Here is a 23,607-nt window from a genome sequence, read left to right as displayed (position 1 = left end):
TTTTTCTCTAGCTCCCCTTCCCTCTCAATTTCTCTCTGTCTCTACCCAATAAGTTAAAAAAGAAAAGAAAAGAATTCTAATGGTGACATGTAACTGCAGGCAAGACTAATCCAAACATAGAAATCAGGGGTGACCAGTTGTGGGAGCTCAGCAAGACTCTGAAGTTGATTCATAGGATGGTGATGCAGACAAATAAATGTGTTAAACAATCTAGGTCTACAGGCCTCCCTCCCTCCCTCCCTTCCTTTCCTCCTTCCTTTCTTTCTGTTGCAAGGTTTTTACTGGGCCTTTACACCTACTATGATCGCACCACTACTGGAGGATCTTTTATTTCCAGATGGATGAGGAGAGAAGAGAATGAGAGATTGGGGCAGGGGGTGTAGGCTGGGGGGATGGAGAAGTGGTGGACCGGGTTAAGCGCACACAGTCCTAAGCCCAAGGACCTGCTCAAGGGTCCTTGCATTTGGCTCCCCAGCTGCAGGGGGCTGCTTCACAAGTGGTGAAGTAGGTCTGCAGTTGTGTATCTTACTCTCTGCCTCCCTATCTCCCTCTCCCCACTCAATTTCTCTCTCTCCTATCCAATAAAATGGGCAAAAGTGGCTGCCAGGAATGAATTTTTAGTGCAGGCACCAAGCCCCCAGCAATAACCCCAGAGGCAGAGAGAGAGAGAGGGGTTGGGGTGGGGGGAAGTAACATCAGAGCACTGCTTCACCACTCATAAAAGTTCCCCTTTGGGAGTCGGGTGGTAGCACAGCGGATTAAGCACACACATGGCACGAGGCGCAACGACCGGCATAAGGATTTCGGTTTGATCCCCCAGCTCAAACACTACCACAGCACCACCACAAGCCAGAGCTAAGCAGTGTTCTAGTCTCTCTCTCTCTCTCTCACTCCAGTCCTGTTGGTGGGTGCTAGGTACTGAGTCTAAGCCCACTATACAGGTGAGGACACTGAGGTTTGGAGAGATGGAAGCACTTGCCCAAGGTCACTAGTCTGTCATTGATGAGACTGAACCCCTCCTGTCTCCCGAGCCTTTGCCTTACTCACTGTTCATCTTAGAACAAGAATAATTACCCAGCTGGGGAAATAGCTCAACTGCTACAGTTCAGAATTTTCATGTCTAAGGCTCCTGGTTAGATTCCCAGTGTTATGCCTTAAAGTTTACTGGCTGCACATGGTACAAGGACCCAAGTTCAAGCCCCCAGCCCCCACCTGCAGGGGGAAGCTTCATGAGCAACAAAGCAGAGCTGCAGGTGTCTCTCTCTCCCTCTCTATCTCTCCTATCCCTCTCCCTTTCTTTCTGTCCTACCAAGTAAATAAACATTTAAAATATTCTATTTGTTAATAAATGAGAGGAGGAGAAAGAACCAGAGAGCCAGAGCGTCACCCTGGTACATGTGCTGTGAGTGACTGAACTCAGCACTTCATGTTTGAGAGTCGAACACCTTATCCACTACACCATTTACTGGTGGTAATCAATGCATCTTTGAACAAATCAGTAATCAAATGGAAATGTCTTTTTTGTGTTTGAGAGTCAGGACTGATGAATGCTGTACCTGAGGTTTCCATCCCACTGTGATCTTTCCATCTCAACCTTCTCTTGCCTTTGTTTCCCCATCCATGAAATGGGATCACAGTAGTGGCTGCCCCCCTCCCAGAGTTTTCCAGGTTTGTGAGCATTAACAGACATGCCCAAGCACATTGAGTATCTGCTTGTTGTTCATTTCTCTGTATGTGTGTGTTTGGGATGTTGCCTGGCAACGTGTCAAGCTCCACACACCCCTGTACAGCTAGCTGGTCCAGGTTTACATACCTATCAGACCCTGGGATGGCGTGAGTCAGGACAGGACATCACAGCTAGGCGACACATCTCTATAGCCCTGTCTCAGGAAACCACAAACCTGCCACAGGTGTACCTAGTATGTGGGCAAGGAGTTTACTGCATTAGGGTGTGGGCTCTCAAGTCAGATTACCTTGAGTCCAAGTTCTGGATTGGATATTATCTGCTGTATGATCTAGAGTGAGTGTCATTTTACTTAATTCTTTCTTCCACCCTTTCTTTTTTCTTTTCTTTTTTAAAATTTTTTAAAATAATTTATTTATTTATTTTCCCTTTTGTTGCCCTTGTTGTTTCTCTTTGTTGTTATAGTTATTATTGTTGTTGTTGTTAGATAGGACAGAAAGAAATGGAGAGAGGAGGGGAAGACAGAGAGGGGGAGAGAAAGACAGACACCTGCAGAGCTGCTTCACCACCTATGAAGTGACTCCCCTGCAGCTGGGGAGCTGGGGACTCAAACCGGGGTCCTTAAGATGGTCCTTACGCTTGGCGCCATATGTGCTTAACCCGCTGCACTACCATCTGACTCCTCCTCCCCCTTTTTTTTTTTAACCAGAGCTCTACTCAGTTCTGATTTATAGTGTTACTGGGGATAGAACCTGGGATTTCAGAGCCTCAGGCAAGAGACTGCATCACTATTATGCTACCTCCCCAGACTCAAGTGAGTACTTTTTTTTTTTTTCCCCCAGAGTACTACTCAACTCTGGTTTATGGTGCCGCTGGGGACTGAACATGAGACCTATGGTGCCTCTTTTTGGATACCTATTATGCTATCTTGCTAGTTATTATCATTTTATTTATTTATTTATTTATTTATTTATTTATTTATTTATATACCAGCACACTGCTCAGCTCTGGCTTGTGGTGGTGCAGGGGATTGAACCTGGAACTTTGGAGCCTCAGGCATGAGAGTCTCTTTGTATAACCATTATTCTACCTATGCCTGCCTTGTATCTTTTTAAAGGTCTGTTTTTATGACAAAGGGAGAGAGAATGGGGGGCAGGGAGTGTGTGTGAGGGAGGAACCCCATTCAGCTCTGGGAATAGATTCTGGGGCCTCAGCCATGCACATCCTTTGCCTTACTGTCGTGTAATCTCCTCAGCTCAATTGAGTGTCCTAACTTCTCTGATTCTCAGTCTCTGTCTTTGGAAAGCACATCTAAAATGTCTGGGTGGGTGCAAGTTTTAAGCGCACAGATGAGTCTGCACATCACAGCAACAGCTCTCATTTCCTGTGGTGTGCCTACTGTGTCCACACAACCCTGTCTACAGTCCTCCAAAGGGAGCTCAGCAAAGCACCCTCTGGGACCATATCATCCCATTTTCCAGATGAGGGGATAGGCCCAGAGAGGCTTAGCAGCTTGCCTAAATCACACAGCTCCTGGATGGGAAAAAAGACGCCATTGTAAATCTCGAGGAGGAGGTGGGCCTCACTGGCAGTGGGGGCCTGTCCTTGAGTCTGCTCTCTGACCCACCCTGACAGGCCAGATGGGGACCCTTAGTGGGGTCAGAGGGAGATGGGGGTGTAGAACGGCACTCCTATGCCCATTCCCACTTCTCTTTTGTCTGGGACGCCTTTGACCCTTCAGCCCTATTCCTGGGCACAACAGGAACTGAGACCTGGAGAGGGAAGAGGCTCACTTCTGCTTCCTGGGGACCCTGGATGGATGTGGGCTGGAGGCACAGCTGATGCCTGACATGACATTTCAGGGCCCTGGGGAGATTTTTTTTTTTTCTGCTACTGAGGAAGAGGAAGACATTTCTCTCTCTGGTCATCAGTTCCTCACCTTCTCACCTTGAAAACAGATAGGTTAACAACTGCTTCTTGCTAGTGTTAGGATGTAGAGGGAGGGTCAGGAGATAGCTCATTCAGTAGAACACACACTTTGCTATGTGTGAGGTCCTAGGTTTGAACCCTGGCACCATGAAGGGGCTCTGTGGACGACACCGGGAGTGCTCCTTGGATGGTTGAACTGTGCTGTGGTATCTCTCTAATCTTAATATCCCTATCTTCCTATCTATCTATCTATCTATCTATCTATCTATCTATCATCTATCTTTATTTATTATTTATTTACTTATTTAATTTTTCCTCCATGGTTATCAATGGGACTCAGTGCCAGCACTATGAATCCACTGTTCCTGCCAGCCATTTTTTCCATTTTATTGGATAGGACAGAGATAAATTGAGAGAGAAGGAGGAAATTGAGAGAGAAGGAGGAAAATTGAGAGAGGGAGAGAGAAAGAGAAACATCTGCAGACCTACTTCACCGCTTGTTAAGTGTCCCTACTGCAGGTGGGGAGCAGGGGCTTGAACCTGGATCCTTGTGCGTGTCCTTGGATGTGTGCTTAATCAGGTACACCACTGCCCAGTCCCCTCTCCCTCTCTCTCTTTCATTCCTCACTGTTGCTTTCAGAAAAATCAGGCCCAGGAAGTTCTCCTGGATTCACTCCTCAGTGCTGTATTGAAAAAACAAGACAAACAAACCAAAAAAATAGGTACTATGACACCAGCGTGACTTCCCTGGGCAGACAACTTCACCAGTGTGTCCTGGAATTTCCCCTCTCCAGAGGCCTACCCACTAGGGAAAGATAGAAACAGGCTGGGAGGCACAAGGACCGGCCTAAGGATTCCAGTTCGAGCCCCCACTTTCCCACCTGCAGAGGAGGCGCTTCACAGGCGGTGAAGCAGGTCTGCAGGTGTCTATCTTTCTCTCTCCTTCTTTGTTATCCCCTCCTCTCTCCATTTCTCTGTCCTATCTAACAATGATGACATCAACAACAACAATAACTACAACAATAAAAAGGGGCAACAAAAAGGAAAATTAATTAATTAATTAATTTAAAAAAAAAAGAAACAGGCTGGGAGTATAGATAAATCTGCCAATGCCCGTGTCCAGCAGAGAAGCAATTACAAAAGCACTCCATAATGATCCTGGGTCCATGTTCCCAGAAGGAATAAAGAATAGGAAATATTTCAATGGAGGTGATAGGATATGGAACTCTGGTGGTGGGAATTGTGTGGAATTATACCCTTATCCTAAGGTCTAGTTGACCAATATTAAAAAAAAAAAAAAGCCCAGAAAAAAAGTACGTGAGGGAAATAGCATAATGGTTCTGCAAAAAGACATTTATACTTGAAGCTCAATGGCCCTGGGTTCAGTCTCCAGCACCACCAAAAGCCAGAGCCAAGCAGTAACCTGGTGTTTGTCTCTGTAGCTCTCTCATTAAAATGAAATAAATAAAATATCAAAAAACAAACAAACAAGAACTCCTTGTCTGAGTTCCCAGAGTCAATCCCCAGTGACACCATAAGCCAGAGAGCTGAGCAGTGCTCTGGTAAAATAAATAAATAAATAAATAAATTCAAAAATTAGGTGTCCAAGGCACATAACTATAAGAAATACAGCTAGGTCTGGGTAAATAGCCCACTTGGATAGTGTGCAGCTCTGCCATGTGTGCCACCCAGGTTCAAGCCCACCCCCCACTGCATTGAGTTTTTTCTATATTTATTTTTACTTAACCAGAGCACTGCTCACCTCTGACATATGGTGGTACAGGGGATTGAACCTGGGACTTTGGAGTCTTAGGCATGAGAGTCTCTTTGCATAACCATTATGCTATTTACTCCTGCCCCCACTGCCTTGAAGGAAGCTTTGGTGTTGTGGACTCTTTCTCTCCCTCTCTCTCTCCTATCTAAAAAAAAAAAAAAAGTGAGAGTCGGGCAGTAGTGCAGAGGGTTAAGCACAGGTGGTGCGAAGTGCAAGGACCAGTGTAAGGATCCTGGTTCGAGTCCCCGGCTCCTCATCTGCAAGGGAGTCACTTCACAAGCAGTGAAGCAGATCTGCAGGTGTCTATCTTTCTCTTCCCCTCTCTGCCTTCTCCTCCTCTCTCCATTTCTCTCTGTCCTATCCAACAACGGCAACAACTACAACAACAATAACTATAACAATAAAACAAGGGGAATAAATTTTTTAAAAAGTAAATAAATATCACTTTTTTAAAAATAGGAACGACAGCCCCTGCCTAGTCAAGTGCTGAATTTAAATAGCCTCTAAGGAGGCGAGAAGCTTTGTTCAGGGAGACATGGTTCAAATCTCATCTCTGCCCCTCCCATGCTGTGACCTTGGGCAAGTTGCTACACTACCCCAGTCTTAGTTTCTTCATTTGGAAGATGGGTGGGTCCATAGATCCCGTCTTACAAACGTGTAAGTGGGTGTGTGTGAAGCCAGAACTCAGGGCCCAGCACACAGAAACCTGAATAACAGTCAGCCATGGGGCTAGGGAGTTGGCTCAGAGGTAGAGCATAAGCCTTGTACATACAAGACCATGGGATTGATTCTCAGCATGAAAAAAAAGAAAAAAAGAGGAGGAGGGGGTTGGAATGATAGCATAATGGTTCTGCAAATGACTTTCATGTCTGAGGCTCTGAGGTCCCATGTTCAAACCCCAGCACCACCTTCAGCCAGAGCTGAGTCTCTGGTCTTTGTATCTTTCTCTCTCATTAAAAATAAATCAGCATAATACTAAATTAAAAAGCAAGTCATTTTATTACTTACTGTCACCTGTGTGACAGGCACATTACCACCCTTACTGTGATTGCTGTGTTCACTATCTTTTCTTTGGAGCAGGGGCCAGTGTGCTACAGAGGGTTCGTCTCTGCCCCCAGCTGTCCTTCCCACAGTCAACCCTGCCCCAGGCCTGGCCCTGTGCTGGGCAGGCATGAGGACCCAAGGGGGAATGGGGCTAAAGTTCAAGGCCTAGCTCGGAGACACAACCACCCAACGAAGCGACAACCTAGACAGCTTAGGGCTGGGATAGGAGATGCACAGAGCTGTGAGGACACAGTGGTAACAGAGATGGCTCTGGTCCCTGCTGCGTTAGACCTCCCATTGCAATTACAGTGAATACTGCTTAGTACTATGTACTAAGACTAAGAAAAACCAGGAGAGGGGCCAGGTGGTGGCACACCTGGGTAAGTGCACACACTGCAATGTGCAAGGACCTGGGTTCAAGCCCCTGGTCCCCACCTGCATGGGAAAAGCTTCTTAAGTGGTATAGCAGTGTTGCTATACACTCTCTCTCCCTTGCCGTCTCGATTTCTGCCAGTCTCTATCCAATAAATAAAGATAATAATTTTCTTTAAAAAATGCATTTATTGGGGGCTGGGCAGTGGCTCACCAGGCTAAGTGCACATAGTATGAAGCACAAGGACCCGAGAAAGGACACCAGTTTGAGCCCCCAGCTCTCCACCTGCACGGGGGGGTTGGGGGGGAGGTTGCTTCACAAATGGTGAAGCAAGTCTTCAGGTATCAACAACATAGCAGTGGAGATTCCTCTGGTGCCATAGCCTTGTCCACATGGTGCTGGAGCTTCTTTAGAGAGAAAGTGTGAAATTGAGAGGGAAGGGGGAGAGAGAGAAGGAAAGTGAGACAGAGGGAAAGAGAGAGAGAAGAGAGCCACCACCCAGCCTCTCAACTCTGAAGGTTGGTGTCCCAAGGGAGGAGGTACAGAAGGAGGGTTGAGTTTGAGGGGAGCCCAGCCTAAGGTCTTACCTGCAGGGTGCAGTGGGTGAGGGGGTAGATGCCGCTCAAGCCAGGGCTCCAGGCCACCACCAGCTCTGTGGGCTGACTGAAAACCAGGTGGAGGTCATGGGGCCGCTGGGGGAGCACTGCAGACAGACAGGGGGAAGTGACCTGGAGCACCCTTACCCAGAGCTCCTCATCTGCCACCCTTTGCCCTAGCCCTGACCTTCGACCCACACCCTCTGACACTCATCTACCGGTGTCTTTTCCTGTTACCTGTGATGGTGGCTGTTCGGGATGTGGTGACACCCTTGGCATTGTGGGCTTCGCAGGAGAAAGAGGACGTCCGGTTTAGGCCTATGGAGGAGGCACATGAAGAAGAGGCCAGGAGTCAGAGAGGGAAAGGGGAGGCCCCAGGTCATTCCCAGCCCACAGTAGAACCCACTGGAAGTGAGAATGTAGCAGAGGTCACAACACAATGGGAACAAATTCTGTCCCAAACAACACAAAGACAGGCCAAGGACGACAGCTCAATGTACCACTACACACACACACACACACACACACACACACACACACACACACACACACGATGCACACATAAAAGCACTCACATGGAAACACATACAGACACACAAATACAAGCAAAAACACACGGATTTATCTGTAAACACACCAAACTGTTTTATGCATAGACACACACGCAGTTATATAAAGACACACAGAAGGGAGGCCGGGTGGTAGTGCACCTGGTTAAGCACACATAGTACTAAATGCAAGGACCTGCACAAGGATCTGGGTTCGAGCCCCAGCTTCCCACCTGCAGGGGGACAGTTCATAACCAGTGAAGCAGGTCTGCAAGTGTCTTATCTTTCTCTCTCCCCCTCTTTATGTCTGCTGCCTCTTTCAATTTCTCTCTGTCCTATCCAGTAAGATGGGGGGGGGGGGAGATGGCCACCAGGAGCAGTGGATTCACAGTACCAGCACCAAGCCCAAGTGATAAGCCTGGAGGCAAAAAAACAAAAAGACACGCAAAAGCATACAAATACACCACCCACAGTCACACACCTAGACATACACAGGAACACATGCACACAGAAAGATATATATACAGAAGCACACATTCACACAGAAATACACAGAGACATACACAGATTCATGCATAGACATATCACATATAATTATACACCAAGACATACACAGAAACATGTATGGGCTGAGGTGACAGCATAGTGGATATGAAAAAGACTTTCATGGCTAGGACCCCAAGGTCCCAGGTTCAATCCCCAGCACACCAGAGCAGAGCAGTGCTCTGGTCTATCTCTCTCCCTCATTATAATAAAATAATAATAATAAATTGTGATCCGGGAGGTGGCACAGTGATAAAGCTTTGGACTCTCAAGCATGAGGTCTCGAGTTCGATCTCTGACAGCACATGTGCCAGAGTGATGTCTGGTTCTTTCTCTCTCCTCCTGTCTTTCTCAGAAATAAATAAAATCTTTAAAAAATAAATAATAATAATAAAAAGAAACGCATCCACATACAGAGAGACAGACACATAGAAACACAGAGAAACACATCTGCAGACACACAGTTGTTGTACAAATAGATACCTATATCTACATGCCACATGTCATCACACACTTAACATACACGTGCAATCAATATATAAATATTTCAGCTTCAGCTCCACATATACTCATCATCAACATGCCAGACACAGAATGAAATACACACACCCATACAGGCGCAAATAGACACGCTTATAACTGAGCCCCACAGTCACGTGGTACAGGCACAGCGTAGAAACAGGCCCTTGGGGTGCTGGTCCATTTGGAGACTTGGCTGCCTGCAGTCCCTCTCCCCCTCACTGGCTCACTCACTAAGCTCCAGACACGCTGGTCTCCTGATGTTTATGGAACACACACACACGAAGCACTGTGTTCCCATTTGGGGAACTTTGCACTTCTGTTCCCTCTGCTGGAGCAGCCTTCCCACACATGTCCACATCACTTCCTCCTCCTTCACATCAGTTCATGGCCACTCTGACCCTGTTGACCTCGTTTAAAACCAGTACCTTTGGGCCTGTGAGACTGCTCATCTGGGAGGGGGCCTGCTTGGCCAACATGCACAGCCCAGGTTTGAGTTCTGCCCACCCCCACACCCTGAGCATCACATGGGAGTACAATGACACCGAAGGAAGCTTTGTTGCTGGGATGTCTCTCCATCTTCTCTCTTTGCCAGCTGCAAAAGCTGGCTCAGAGCAGGCCCAGTGGTGGTGCACCTGGTTTTGCACCATGTACAAAGACTAGGGTTCAAGACCCTGCTCCCCACCTGCAGGAGGGAAGCTTCATGAGTGGTGAAGCAGTGCTTCAGGCGTTTCTCTTTCTCACTCCTTATCTATCTCCCCCCCTCAATTTCTCTGTCTCTATTAAAAAAAAAAAGTTGACCCAAAGCAGTGAAATGCCAGTGGTAATAACCAATAAATAAAGCAAACCAGGACCACTCCTCTATGAACCCCTGCCCTGCTGTTTTCTCTGAAGCCCTTCTCACCACATACTGGACACATACTCCCCGTGTCTTGTCTTCTTAAGTTCACTACAATGTCAATTGCTAGGGGGTGGAGGAGGAGTCTTGTCCTGGTTTTTCCTCTGCTGTATCCCTGGGACTCAAAGGGCCCTAGCACATAGTAGGAGTTCTCTAAGCCTGTGGGTGAATCTATCTGTGTGCATATACTTGTGAACTAATGAACGTGTGTGTATAAATATGAGCACAACTGATTCAGTGAGTTAATGTATATGTGTTGACTATTTCTGAGTGTCTGGTGGTGGACTGATCCCCCCACACACACACACAACACATACAAATACAGAAACACACAAGAAATAAAGACACAGAGATATACAATACACAGCTGTGTAAGGCACACAGATCCATACTCATAGATATATTCACACACACACACACACACACACACACACACACACTGGATATAAGGAGTGAAGTATGTGTGTGTGTGACTTCTACATGTATGCACTTTTTTTGTCATTACTGGGGTACCACTGCTCCAGGCAGACTTTTCCAGATAGAAGGGGGAGAGTGCACATGGTGCAAAGCACAAGGGCTGGCATAAGGATTCCGGTTTGAGCCCCCGGCTCCCCACCTGCAGGATGTCGCTTTGCAAGCAGTAAAGCAGGTCTGCAGGTGTCTGTCTTTCTCTCCTCCTCTGTCTTCCCCTCCTCTCTCCATTTCTCTCTGTCCTATTCAACAACAACAACAGCTATGACAACAATAACAACTACAACAAGCACAACAACAAGGGCAACAAAATGGGAAAAATAGCCTCCAGGAGCAGTGGATTCAGAGTGCAGGCACCGAGCCCCAGCATTAACCCTGGAGGCAAAAAAAAAAAAAAAAAAAAAAGAAGGGGGAGAGTAGTGGTTAGGAGGTAGCGCACCAGGTTGAACACACTTTACCATGCTCAAGGATCTGGGTTCAAGTCCCTGGTCCCCCACCTGCAGGGGAAAGCTTTTGAAGCAATGAAGCAGTGCTCCATATCTTGCTCTCTCATCCTCTCTCCTCCCTTTTTCTCAATTTTTCTGTCTCTATCCACTAGACAAAGAAATATTTTTAGAAAGTGGATCTTGAAAAGAAAGAGACAGAGTCATCACAGCGCTGAAACTTCCTCCAGTGCCTCAGAAGGGTTGGGGGTTCAAGTCTGGGTCATATGCATGCTCAAACAGGCACCCTCTCAGATGAGCTATCTTACTGACTTTACCCTTTAACATTTTTATTTTATTATATTTTTAATTTTTTTTTTTGAGATAGATGCAGAGAGAAAGATACAGAGAGAAATAAAAGAGAAAGACACAGAGAGAAACACCAGAGCACTGCTCAGCTCTGGTTTATGGTGGTACGGGGGGATTGAACCTGGGACTTTGGTGCCTCAGGCATGAGAATATCTTTGCATAACCATTATGCTATCAACCCCCTCCCCACTTTTTAAATTGTATTATAAAAATATTTTCTTTCTTTCTCTCTTTCTTTCTTCTTCAGAGAGACCAAAGTACTGCTCAACTCTGGCTGATGGTCGTGTTGGGAACTGAACAGAGTCTCAGGCATAAAGGTGTTTTAAGAAACCATTATGCTGTCTCCCCAGCCCACTCCTACCCCCACAAGCTTAATCTCTTTGGGCCTGAGAGATAGCTCATCAGGCTGGAGCTCCAGCACCAAAAAGCAGGCACTATGGCATCAGAAGACACTCTGGTGTCGTGGTGTCTCTCCTCTAAATTTTATTATCATTATTAGTATTATTTTCATTTAATAGGTTAGAGAGAAATTTAGAGCGAAGGGGGATAGAGTTGAAGGGAGAGAAAGAGAGACATCTGCAGCCCTGAAGCTTCCCCTCTGCAGGTGGGGGCCGGGGAGGTGAACCTGCGTCCTTGAGGTTGGTAACATGTGTGCTTAACATGCGCCACCACCTGGTCCCTGTCTTTATATCTAAATGGAGGGGTGGGGGGAGCAGCTAGAGCAAGGTGAAATAATTCATGCACAAGGCCACGGCTCGGCAGAAATATAAACAAAAGCAAAAACAAAAGATTTGTTTTCATGACGTAAAGAGGCCCAGAGCCCACTTGGCTCTGGTATAAGGCGGGGCCGGGGATCGAACCTGTAGCCTCTGGGGCTTCAGCGCCTGCAAGCTGGTGCTCTCACAGGCGGCTGTAGACCGCGTGCGCCCGGGGTTTGCTGGCACGTGTGCCCTGGTTCCCACTGCCACCACCCACCCGCAGACACAAAGTTGCCTTTTCTGTAGGCAGGGCGCGCAGAGCCAAGGAGAGCGGGCGGCGGGGCCGGAAGGGAGCGGGCGGGGAAGCATCACCGCCCCAGCCAAGGGGTCAGGTGCCCAGCGCAGCCCCGCGGCCCTCCCGGGGGAGGCGCGCTCAGCAGGCCCGCTGCTGAGCGAAGAGGGCGGGGCCTGGGAGGTGTCCAGCCACCTGGCTTTTGGGGGGCCGCCGGGGTCTCAGGGCTCCTGGAGGAGCCCAGGCGCGGGAGTGTGAGGGGGGCTGCTCTGGAACCCCAAGCTGTTCCGACCGCAGCATTCCTGCCCTCGCGTGAGTCACCGGGCTGTCCCCTCCCCCTCGGGCACTTCCGGGTCCTGGAGGGGGGGGCGTCGACCAGGAGGATCCCCCCTTCTACCAGACACCCTACCTTCTAAGGCCAAAAACTTGAAGGAGTAGAGAGCGGGGACCTAAGGGATCTGGGACCCCCTTTTTGGCACTGGGGTCCATCTCCCAGGCTGGGGAGCAGGCGACTCCAGATGTGCTTACCAGATGTCCGGCATCCTCCTCCCTCATTCTTTCCCCCCTTACGCACTGGCCACCCCCCTCCACCCCCCCCACCCCCCCTCACCCCCCCCCCCCCCCCCCCCCGGCACTTTTTCCTTTTTTCTGTGGGAATGAGAGGGATGGAAGGAGAAATGCGGCACGCCCTGAGTCAGATGGAGGGACTAGGGACAAACAGAAGAAATTCCTACACACATACAGACAAACAGCAACACAATCCACTAGGAGGCTCAAGACTGGAAATGCACCCACCACCTGACAAACATGTATTGAGATGGGGGAGGGAATGGCTCTGGGGAGAGTGCAGGCCTTGCCTGTGTGAGGCCCTCCCTGGGCGCAATACTCTGCACCATATATACTGGTGGTGATTTTTTATTAAATTTTCAACCTGGGACCTCAGGACTTTAGACAGGAGAGTCTTGTATCATCATAATGCTGTCTCCCCAACCCTAAATATCTTTTAAGAAATGAAAATAAAAGGCAATATCCAGGGTCCCAGGTTCAACCCCCCAGCACCACCATAAGCCAGAGCTGAGCAGTGCTCTGGTCTTTCTGTATCTCTCTTATTAAAATAAATAAAAAAGATAATGTAAACCCAGCTTGACCCCCAAAGAACATAGGACACTTGGCCAGACAAAGGATGTTCTGAATGCCATGAAGGATAGTGGTGTCTTGTGTGCACATAAACACACACAGTCTAGCATTTATCTAGGTCAGGACAAAGCTGCTCACAGGAACTACAAATTCATGCAACAAGAGCAGATAGACACACAGACACACGCTTTGCGAGACATCACAATGTGCAAGCAGGAGACACAACACACACACACACACACACACACACACACACACACACACTTGCTGGAAAGTAGCTTGGGTCCACCCACCAGAGGCAATCTGGGCCAGGGTCAATACCCACAGGCAGAGCGCGCGCGCACACACACACACACACACACACACACACGGACACGGGTGTGTGACAGAACCACAATGCAGACTGTGCAGTACGAAACCCACCTCCCACCCCTCCCCACACACCTGTCTTCTGTCCTTCCCTCACAAAGTCCACACCAGACACACTCACACCCACAGGGGCACAGCCCTGTGCTGGCACTGTCACTGTCACTAACCCAACGGGGAGGTGTGCAAAAGAGCCACCAAACACACTGCCACCTTTACACAGCTGAGAATGCACGCACACATGCACACGTACCATAGAAGAGATTTGGCCTGGCAGGTGGCACAGTAGATAAAGCACTCGACTCTCAAGCATGAGGTCTCGAGTTGTTTGATCCCTGGCATTACATTTATCAGAGTGATGCTCTAGTTCTCTGTCTCTCTTCTCCCTCTCTGTCTATCTTCTTCTTTCTTCTGTTAACTACATCTTTGAAAAAAGTAGGAGAAGCATAGGCTGACAGCTTGTGACTGAGGTATAATTAGTTTATCACACACATACACACTGAGAAGTGTACAAACTATAAAGAAATATGCATTTCTTTATTTGTGTATTTTTGGTGGCACATCTGGTAGAGCACACATATTAATAATGTGCAAGGACCCAGGTTCAAGCCCTCAGTTTCCATCTGCGGGGTGGGGGGGTTTCATAAGTGGTGAAACAGGGCTGCAGGTGTCTCTTGCTCGCTCACCCTCTGTCTGTCCTCTCCCCACTCAGTTGCTTTCTGTCTCTGTCCAATAAATAAATTTTAAAAATATACCTGTCGTGGTCTGGGAGGTAGCACAGTGGATAAAACATCAGACTATCAAGCATGAGGTCCTAAGTTCAATCCCCGGCAGCACATGTACCAGAGTGATGTCTGGCTCTTTCTATTTCCTCCTATGTTTCTCATAAATAAATAAATAAATAAATAAAATCTTAAAAAAAAAAAAATACACCTGTCCTGGGAGTTGGGCGGTAGCGCAGCGGGTTAAGTACACGTGGCGCAAAGCTCAAGGACCAGTGTAAGGATCCCAGTTTGAGCCCCTGGTTCCCCACCTGCAGGGGAGTCACTTTACAAGTAGTGAGGCAGGTCTGCAGGTATCTTTCTCTCCCCCTCTCTGTCTTCCCCTCCTCTCTCCATTTCTCTCTGTCCTATCCAAAAACAACAACAATAATAACATCAAAAAGGAAAATCAAAAGGAAATAAATAAATATTTAAAAAAGTACACCTGTTCTTTCTCTGTCTCAGTCACACAGACACACATGCACACACACAGAGAAACACAGATATACAGAACCAGCCCCCTTCTTACAAAGAGGCAGATGCTGACAGACACACAGGCTCAGAGGGATGTGGACACACAGACACCCCTCACCACCACCACCCTGATGTACCGGTACTCAGACCATCTCAATCCATGCCCCCCTCCCATTTCCTTTTCCTAGAATGGGTAGGTGACTGTGTCCCTCCCTCCCTCCCTCCCTTTCTCTCTCTGGGGTCTTGGCAGGCTGACTCAGGTCCCAGAGCCACTTGGCCTGAGTCATTCCTCTGAGGGGCAACACACTCACCACCACTTCCTTGCGCACTCAGGGCCCTCAGAATGCAGGGAATGTGGGTGCCTCCCTCCACCCAGCCCTCAACTGGGAGTCCCCTCTCCATCCATCCCAGCAGGTGGGGGGTGTGGACAGCTGATGCCAAAAGGTGCTGCCACCTCCCTCTGCCGGGGTCTCCCCACCTGTGTTCCTCTGTCTTTCCTTCCTCAGCAAGGGGGAGCCCTTGTGCCCAGGGTCCCTTAGCTCTGCCTCTGTCTGTTATATTAAGTCCTGTCCCCTACCCCATGTGGCTTCTATCACTCAGACCTCATGCCCTTTGGTCATCTCTGTGGTCTGTCTTGTCTGGGTCCTCTCTTTCTCTCTCTCTTAGGGTTATCTCTGGTGCCTGCATGAAGAATCCACCACTCCTGGGGGCTATGTTTTCCTTTTTTTCTTTTCTTTTTTTCCCTTCAGTTTTTTTATTTGTATTTGGTAGGACACAGAGAAGTTGAGAGGGTGCAGGAGTGATAGATAAATTGATAGACAGACAGACAGACATCCACAGCCTTGCTTCAGTGCTCATGAAGCTTCTCCCCTGCAGGTAGGGAGCAGGGGCTTGAACTTAGGTCCTTGCACATGATAACATGTGCACTCTACCAGGTGTGCCACATCCTCCATCCCTTATTCTCTCTGTCTCTATCACTGCCTTTCTATCTCTCCAGACCCCCCCCCCCACCAGCTCCCATATCTTTTGGGCTCTGCCCCCCAGGGGCCCCCTTAGGGCTCAGAGGTGGGTAGGTAGGGAGCAGGGGGAGGAGGGAATGCCCCCCTGGATCCTGAGGCTCTGCAAGGTCAAGGGCTGACAAAGGGGCATCAGGCCCACACTTGCCCAGCCATGGAACAGCTAACAGGAAACCCAAGACAAAGAATTCTATTCAGAGAGGCCAGACTGAATAGAGGGAGAGAGAGAGAGAGCAGAGACAGACAAGACAGACACACACACATGCACAGAGAAACAGGCAGAGAACAGAGAGAGAGAGACATGGAGGGCTGGGAGGTGGATAGTGAGAGGGGGAAAAAAAATAAAAGGACCAATGTATGTGGGGTCCTGGGCGTGCATCCCAGTACCATACATCCTGGGTGCTGCTCTGACCCCCACTGCCACACTGTTAAAAAACAGACTGAGAAAGCTTACAGTGAAAAGCAAGTGGACAGATTATGACAGAGACACACAGTCACAAGACTTTGAAGACTGAAAGACAGGGTCTGAAAAGTCAGGATGGGGAGAGGGTGACCCCTGATCCCTACTCCATCAGCCTGGACTCACCTGGCACAGACAGCGTGTGCTGGGGTCCCCTGCCTGGGGCTGGAATCAGGTGCATGGCATCCTGGAACCAGTGGAGGTCCACGGGCTCCGGGGGACCCTGGGCCTGGCAGCTCAGGTTGAAGGGGGTGTTGGCTACCACCATCCTGTCCTCCGGCTCCTCCAGGAAGTAAGGCAGGCCTGGAGGGGGTCAGTGGCAGAGGCTGGGGGGGGGGTCCATCTGAGTGCCCCCCCCACTATGTGACTCAGAACCAGGAGGGGGGTAGATAACAACATAATGCTTATTATGCAAAGTGACTCTCATGCCTGAGGCTCCAGAGTCCAAGGTTCAATTCCTCCCCCACCACCACCATAAGCCAGAGCTGAGCAGTGCTCTGGTAAAAAAAAAAAAAGAATCAGGACACTGTGGGGACTACATCTTCTTGATCTACTATATCTGGCCCCAGGACACCCCCATCCCCCCAATATCAGATTCTCCCCATCATTGTCTGATCCTTAGGTCATCTGAATTCTCTCTCCTCCCTCTTTCCTGGCCTGATTCCTCAATGAAGAGATGGTGGAAGTGGAGTGGGGTAGGAGGGCTGCCTGGAAGTGGAGAGAGAGGGATCCCCAGAATGACACACCCAATTGTATCTGACATCCAGACAAACACTAAGATGTCATATATTCCTTATCCCAGTCTGAACCCCCAAACTTTATACAGAATACGGGAATAGCCTGTCCCCTCAGCATGGCTGACATTCCTAAGCTGTAGTTATGTTTCTGGGGGACACTTCCTATTCTACAGTACCTCTTGCTGTGCCTCCTCTGCTAGCCCCTTCCCGGACCTCCTCTGACCCCTGACCCCTGGCCCCTGGCCCCTAACCCTGGGGCTTACCTTCCAGCCCCACATAGCCGGGCTGAGACACGAAGGTCTTCCCCCCCAGGACCACAGCACACTGGTACCAGCCCGCATCGGAGAGCTTCAGGGAGGCAATTCTGATGGGCCAGCGGGGGGGCAGAGAGGGGCTGGGTCAGAGCTGGACACTGGCAGGGTTTTTTTGTTGTTGTTGTTAGGGAGTCATGAGAAGTGAGTTGGGAGTGTGTGGAGGGGCAGCCTGTGAGCCCTAAGAAGTGGGCACTTGGGGGGGGGGAGCTGGGCAGTGGTGTAATTGGTTGAGCACACATGGTACAGTGTGCAAAGGACTGGAGTTCAAGCCCCAAGTCTCCATCTGTAGAGAGGACGCCTCACGTGTGATGAGGCAGTGTTGCAGGTGTCTCTGCAATTAAAGAATTAAAGAAAAGAAAATTAAAGAAGGAAGAGGAGGAGAAGGAAGACGAGGAAAAGGAAAAAAAGAGTAGTAGGAAGTAGAAGGAGAAGAGGACGAAACAGAAGAAGAAAAGAAAGAAGAAGGGGAGCAGACAGTGGAGATGGAGGAAAAGGAGGAGGAAGAGAAGAAGAAAAGGAAGGAGAAAGAGAAGAAGAGGAGGAAGAGGAGGAAGAAGGAAAAGGAGAGGGAAGAGGAGAAGGAGGAGACACTGTAACCATTCATGCTGAGGATGAGGAAAGGGAACCATAGAGGGATGGCAGCTGCCCAGAGTCACCCAGCCACCAAGTGACCAAAGGGTGTAGAGCCATGCCATGCCTGTGGTGTCACCCACCGTGTGCTGGGGAGTAGGCACCAGGAGGGAGTGCGTGATGGAGGGGGGCACTGTGAGGAGGGAGGGGCATAGGGCTGAACCATCTGGACACCTGAGCTGGCTGACCACCTTCCAGTCGTCCTGCCCATCTTCACCCAGGGGCACCTGGGTCTGGGTGCTGTCTGCCAGATCCAGAACCTGCCCATCCCGCAGCCAGGACACCTCGGGGGGCTCCTCCTGAACCAGGAGCTCACACCGGAGGGTTCCTAGGAGGCCTCGGGCACCTGTGATGTTCTCTGGGCTGCCCACGAAGGGGTCCCCATGAGTCTCTGCACCTGCAGGCAGATGGGGAACACTTAGCTGTGGAACCCCACTTCCCATGCTCCTCCTGCCTGCCCAGGGCTGCCAGGACCCCGCCAGCCAGGCCCTAAGGCCCCACATAGTTGCCAAGTGACCTCAGCAGGGGGTGGGGTGCAGGGTGAGGGCGGAGGCTTTTGGGGGAGGAAGGGAGTCTTCCCAGGGGCCTGGGGTCCAGCTTTCATCCTTCATCTGCCCCTTGGGAAGCAGGCCTGGGCTCTGGCAACCTCCCACGCCCCAGACTGCCACAGAGCCAGCCCCTCCCCCCCAACTCTTGCCTGCCGCCCTTTGGGTCTCCAGAGACTTGACAGATCTGACTGTGGGGAGGAGAAAGAAACAAACCGAAAAGCAGAGATAAGCCAGGAGAGATGAACAGAGACCATCCCTGAAAGATGGGATGAGAGACAGGGTGAAATGGGGGAGGTGAGTTGAGGGAGAGAGAGATTCCACCTCCCCCTGAAGGGGAGTCACACAGAGGGACAGAGACAGACATTGAGAGAGACTCTTAAGAGAACAGGGAGAGATAAAGGCAGAGACGAGGAGAGAGGGAGACATGAAGACCCACACAGATGGCAAAGCTGGAGCCAGACCTTCCTCCCCAGAGGTGGAACAGACAGACAGACACACAGGCAGGTAGTGGTGGGGCAGTAATGGGGTGACAGTGAGGAAGGGTTTCCCCTAATACTCCCCAGACATACTTTAGCTCGGGCCTGACTGAATGCTCCCTTTCTGGAAGATTCCTTCCCGGGCAGCCCCTACCTCACACCCCCACCCCCGGTGTCTCCTGTCTCTTTCTCTGTGTCTGTCTCTTCCCAGGGCTCGGTCTCTCATTCTTCTGCGGGGACATCCCTCTCTCTCTAAGACTGTCGCTCATGAACCCCCCCCCCTGAACCAGCCCCAGGCTCACCCCGACACCCACTATCCACGACCTCAGCTCCCTATGGCTCCCTCCCCACTTACCCTGCGGAGCCAGGCACCCCCAGAAGCACAGCACCCAGCACCAGGCCAGCGGGACCCTGTCCATCCTCGGGCCACCTCAGTCGCTGCGCCTGGTGCTTGGCTCAGTCGTTGCCAAACTTTCCTCAGAAGTTGCTGGGCACCCCGCCGGGGGGAGGGAGCAGGGCCAGGCTGTCCCGGGCCCTCCCCCCCCAGCCCCGGGCTCCCAGGGTCTGGCACTGCCCGCTGCCTGGCACAGCGGGGACCCCTTCACCCGCTCTGGTCAGCGGGCGCCTTCCGGGCTCTGGGGCTGCCTCCTCTCCTCTCCCTCCCAGATTTCAGACAGCACTTTCTCCGCCTCCGGCTCCCCCCACCCTCACTGCCTCCGCCCACTGGCCGGAGCCCGGGGGCCACCGGGATGTGGAGGGGTTAACCTCCAGAGCAGAGGTCCAGCCCCATCTTAAAGGGGCCCCAAAGTCAGTTGAAGGAAGGGGAAGACCGCCCACCCCCCACGCTCCAGCAACTGTACCCCTTATTCTGGGCCCAGGGTGGGGAGGCTGTGTGTCTGTGTGTCTGCTGCTGAACTCTTGTCTGTGCCTCTAGCGCTTTCCCTCATTCCCGAGTCTGGTCAACATTCCTCTCAGCACCACTCCCCTCTTGGCCCCTGTGACGCTCCCCCTTTCCCTGTCTCTGCCGCTCCCCCACACCTCAGCTCTGCCGTAGCGTGGCAATCTTGGTCCCCCACTCCCCCTCAAGCTCACAAGGACACACGGAGAAGACACTGAGGCGGGGACAAGCCAGGACAGGCAGGGACACGCTCCAGTCCCACCAGCACACAGACAAGCCGGTCCAGGAATGCTGCCATTCCCGCAGGAACCTGGGGAACAGACCTGGGTCCTCTGTGTGTGTGGGGTGACACCCTAGACCCTCACACCAAACAGACCCACTGTGGACACAGAAATAGGCTGTCAGAACTGTGGGTGCCTCCACCAGGGGTGCTCTAAGGTGGGGGTGTGAAATATCCTTTCAGCCTCATTTTGTCAGATGGGACCAAAGGGCCATGCTTTGCTGGGTGCCCATGACCCACGTTTGAGCCCATCCCAGCACCCCAACATGTTAGAATGAGCTCGGGTGCTGTGGTCTCTTTCTTTGCCTTTCTCTCTATCTCTCTATCTGAAAAGAGTCAACCTGGCAATAGGCAACAAGAATAATCCATGGGGTGTGAAGCTGGAAGCTGGAAGCTGGAAGCCCCCCTCCCACCCACCCCCCCCCCCGCCCCTCCCCATAGGCACCATACCCTCGCGCCCCCCATCCCCCACCCCAGCCCCAGCCAGTCTCTCTGGGCACTTCCTCTGCTGTCATCATATGTCCTGATCTCCACAGTTCCAGGCAGTTTTCTGGTGTACCCAGTTCTTTACCCCTGAATGTTTTGCATGTAGGAGATTCTGTGGGTCTGGGGGTGGGTGGGGGGTGTCTGTGCAGGTGGAGGCTGAGCATCAGTCTTTCTGTCCTGGGCTATTCTGTAGATGTGTTGGTGTTCCTGGAGCTCATCCCCATGTCCTGGCCCTTGGCCCCGCACCTGAGACACCAGCTTCACTCATTCTTATTTATTTATTATTAGTGATTTAACATTGATTTACAAAATTACAAGATAACAGGGGTATAATGCCACACCTTTCCCACCACCAGAATTCTGTGTTCCCATTCCCTCCATTGGAAACTGCACTGATTCCCCCAAGGTCATAGACATGGGCCAACTATTATCTCTACAACTATCTCTCTCTCTCTTGCTCTCTATTTTCCCCATTTATTCTATCTATGGTCCTGCTCTCTCCTCCACTTTAAGGGCAGGCTTGGTGATGGTTGCTTCCTTCAACTGTTGCTTGTCTGAGAAGGTTTTGATGCTTCCATCTAGTCTGAATGACAATCTAGCAGGATATAGTATTCTTGGCTGAAAGCCTTTCTCATTGAGCACTCGATAGATATCTTGCCATTCTCTTCTGGCCTGTAGTGTTTGTATGGAGAAGTCTGCTGCTAATCTTATGGGTTTTCCTTTGTAGGTGACTCTTTGTTTTTCTCTTGCAGCCTTGAGGATCCTTTCTTTATCCTTATTCCTTTCCATTCTAAGTATGACATGTCTTGGTGTCTTTAGGTCTGGGTTAATTCTGTTTGGGACCCTCTGGGCTTCTTGAATCTTTATGTCTTTGGTGTTGTCTAGATTAGAGAAATTTTCAGCTATTATGGCCTGGAGAATGCTTTCTTCCTCCCCTTCTCTTTCTTCCTCTGGTAAGTCAATAATGCGTATATTGTTTCTTTTGAAGTCATCCCATAGGACTCTGTTGTTGTTTTCAGCATCTCTTAATCTCTTTTTGAGATCTCTTACTTCTTTTTTAGTTGTCTCTAATTCATCCTCAATCTTGCTAATTCTGTCTTCAGCCTCATTGATTCTATTCTCTCTGCCCTCTACTGCTTTCTGGAGTTCATCTATTTTGTTGCCCTGCTCTGATATTGTTTTAGCTTGTTCAGCTAGTTGCCTTTTTAGCTCAGCGATTTCAGCTTTCATCTCTCTAATAACCATGAGATAATTAGAATTTTCTTCCATATTCTCATTTGTTGTTCCTGTATTTCTGATTACAATTTTTTCAAATTCTTTACTCACTCCTGTTATTATTTCCTTAGCTAATGTTTGGATGTTGAACTTGTTGTTTTGTGCTTCACCCTCTGGAGGACTTTTAGCTGGACTCTTGTCCTGGTTCGAGTCTCCAATATTTTTTCTTGTTGTTTTAACCATTTTATATAAGTTAACAGTTTTTTCAATCCCTGAGTTGGAGTTCAGTGGTGTAAAAGCCTTTTTTTCCCCCCCTTTAGGCTATGGGAGCCTGAGGGCTTTTAAACTATCAATAGGCTTCTTAGCTTAATCACTGACTCCTGACCAAGAGATAAAGCAGGGTGTGGCAGAGATAATCCAGTGGTTATGCAAAGAGACTTTCACAGCCCCTCAGCTATGCCACCGAGTTATAGGTCTTCTCCTGAGTTTCCCGGTTAGATCTCTGTACCCTGGTGTCCCTCCCTGTTGCTGCTCCAGATTCTGAGGGTAGTAGCAATGGGGACTCAGAGTTGCACTTGGTGAGTCTCTGGGGAGTCCTTTCCTCCCTTCAGCTGTCCCCTTGTTGGTGGAGCAGACTGGAGGTGGTGTCTCCACTGACAAACTGTCGAACTGTTAGCAGTCCCTTAATCTCTCCTTAGGCCCCTCTCTCCTCTCTGTCACCAGCCACGCGTGTTTGTACTCACGGGTGATTTACTGGGTTTCTGTGGTCATTCTAGTCCTGTCTTGTCCGGGTGGTCTCCTTTGGTATTCCTAGTTGATCCGGGAGAGGAGAGGAGAGGAGAGAAAGCGATCTGCTGCTCGTAGCTCCGCCTCAGGAAGTCGAATCTCTCCTCCACTTTAAGTCACACCTACACCTGTTACTACTTCAGACTGTCCTTCCTTTCTTTCTCTTCTCTTTCTGGGTCCTGATGGAATTGGGTTTTAGAGCCCTCTGGTCATCTTCCCCTAATACCTCTCCCCTTCTGGGAGTATGGACAAAAATTCTTGATATGGCACAGAAGGTGGGAGTTCTCACTTCTGTAATTGCTTCTCTACTGGACATGGGTGTTGGTAGGTGGATCCATACCCCCCAGCCTGTTTCTGTCTTTCCCTAGTGGGGTAGGGCTCTGTATTTTATTTTATTATTTTTATTTTATTATTTTTATTTTGTTGGGGCTAGGTGCCTGTTTGTTAAATCCATCACTCCTGGCAGGTATTTCTTTTTCTTTTTTAAATTTAATGGGACAAAGAGAATTTGAGAGGGGAAAGGAAGATAGAGATGGAGAAAGACACTTGCAGAACCTGCTTCACCACTTGTGAAACTTCCCCCCTGCAGGTGGGGACCAGGGGCTTGAACCCTGGTTCTTGCACATGGTAACCTGAGCACTCACTGCCTGTGTACCACTGCCTGTGCCACCCAACCCTGCCCCTCCCAGCCATTCTGTTGGGGATCCCTGCCCTGACTTCCTCCTTGGACTTCACTCTTGCATCTCCAGTCCTCTTTCTCAGTCATCCACAGTGCCAATCTGGCTGCTGTCAGCTCAGGCCTTCTCCATCTCCTTGCCTGCCTCGGGCTCTTGTGGCCTTCAAGAGTCCTCCTGGACTGATAC

General features: G+C 49.9%; 1 protein-coding gene across 1 annotated transcript in view; it reads right to left on the bottom strand.

Moving 5' to 3' along the window:
• The window catches only part of AXL (AXL receptor tyrosine kinase), a 34,200-nt gene extending 14,445 nt beyond the window's left edge, over positions 1-19,755 (bottom strand). Inside the window, exons 1-8 of the mRNA XM_060172321.1 lie at positions 19,435-19,755; positions 18,753-18,791; positions 18,230-18,452; positions 17,375-17,475; positions 16,501-16,677; positions 7,638-7,718; positions 7,392-7,507; positions 7,157-7,211 (exon numbers count right to left, since the gene is read on the bottom strand). Coding sequence (XP_060028304.1) covers positions 7,157-7,211; positions 7,392-7,507; positions 7,638-7,718; positions 16,501-16,677; positions 17,375-17,475; positions 18,230-18,452; positions 18,753-18,791; positions 19,435-19,498 — 856 coding nt within the window. The 5' untranslated portion in view covers positions 19,499-19,755. The remainder of the gene's footprint in view (positions 1-7,156; positions 7,212-7,391; positions 7,508-7,637; positions 7,719-16,500; positions 16,678-17,374; positions 17,476-18,229; positions 18,453-18,752; positions 18,792-19,434) is intronic.
• Positions 19,756-23,607: the final 3,852 nt, after the last annotated feature.

Source organism: Erinaceus europaeus, chromosome 2, assembly GCF_950295315.1.
Source record: "Erinaceus europaeus chromosome 2, mEriEur2.1, whole genome shotgun sequence".
NCBI lineage: Eukaryota > Metazoa > Chordata > Mammalia > Eulipotyphla > Erinaceidae > Erinaceus > Erinaceus europaeus.
Note: the sequence above shows the minus strand (reverse complement) of the source record. Positions and strands in the feature narration are given on the sequence as shown.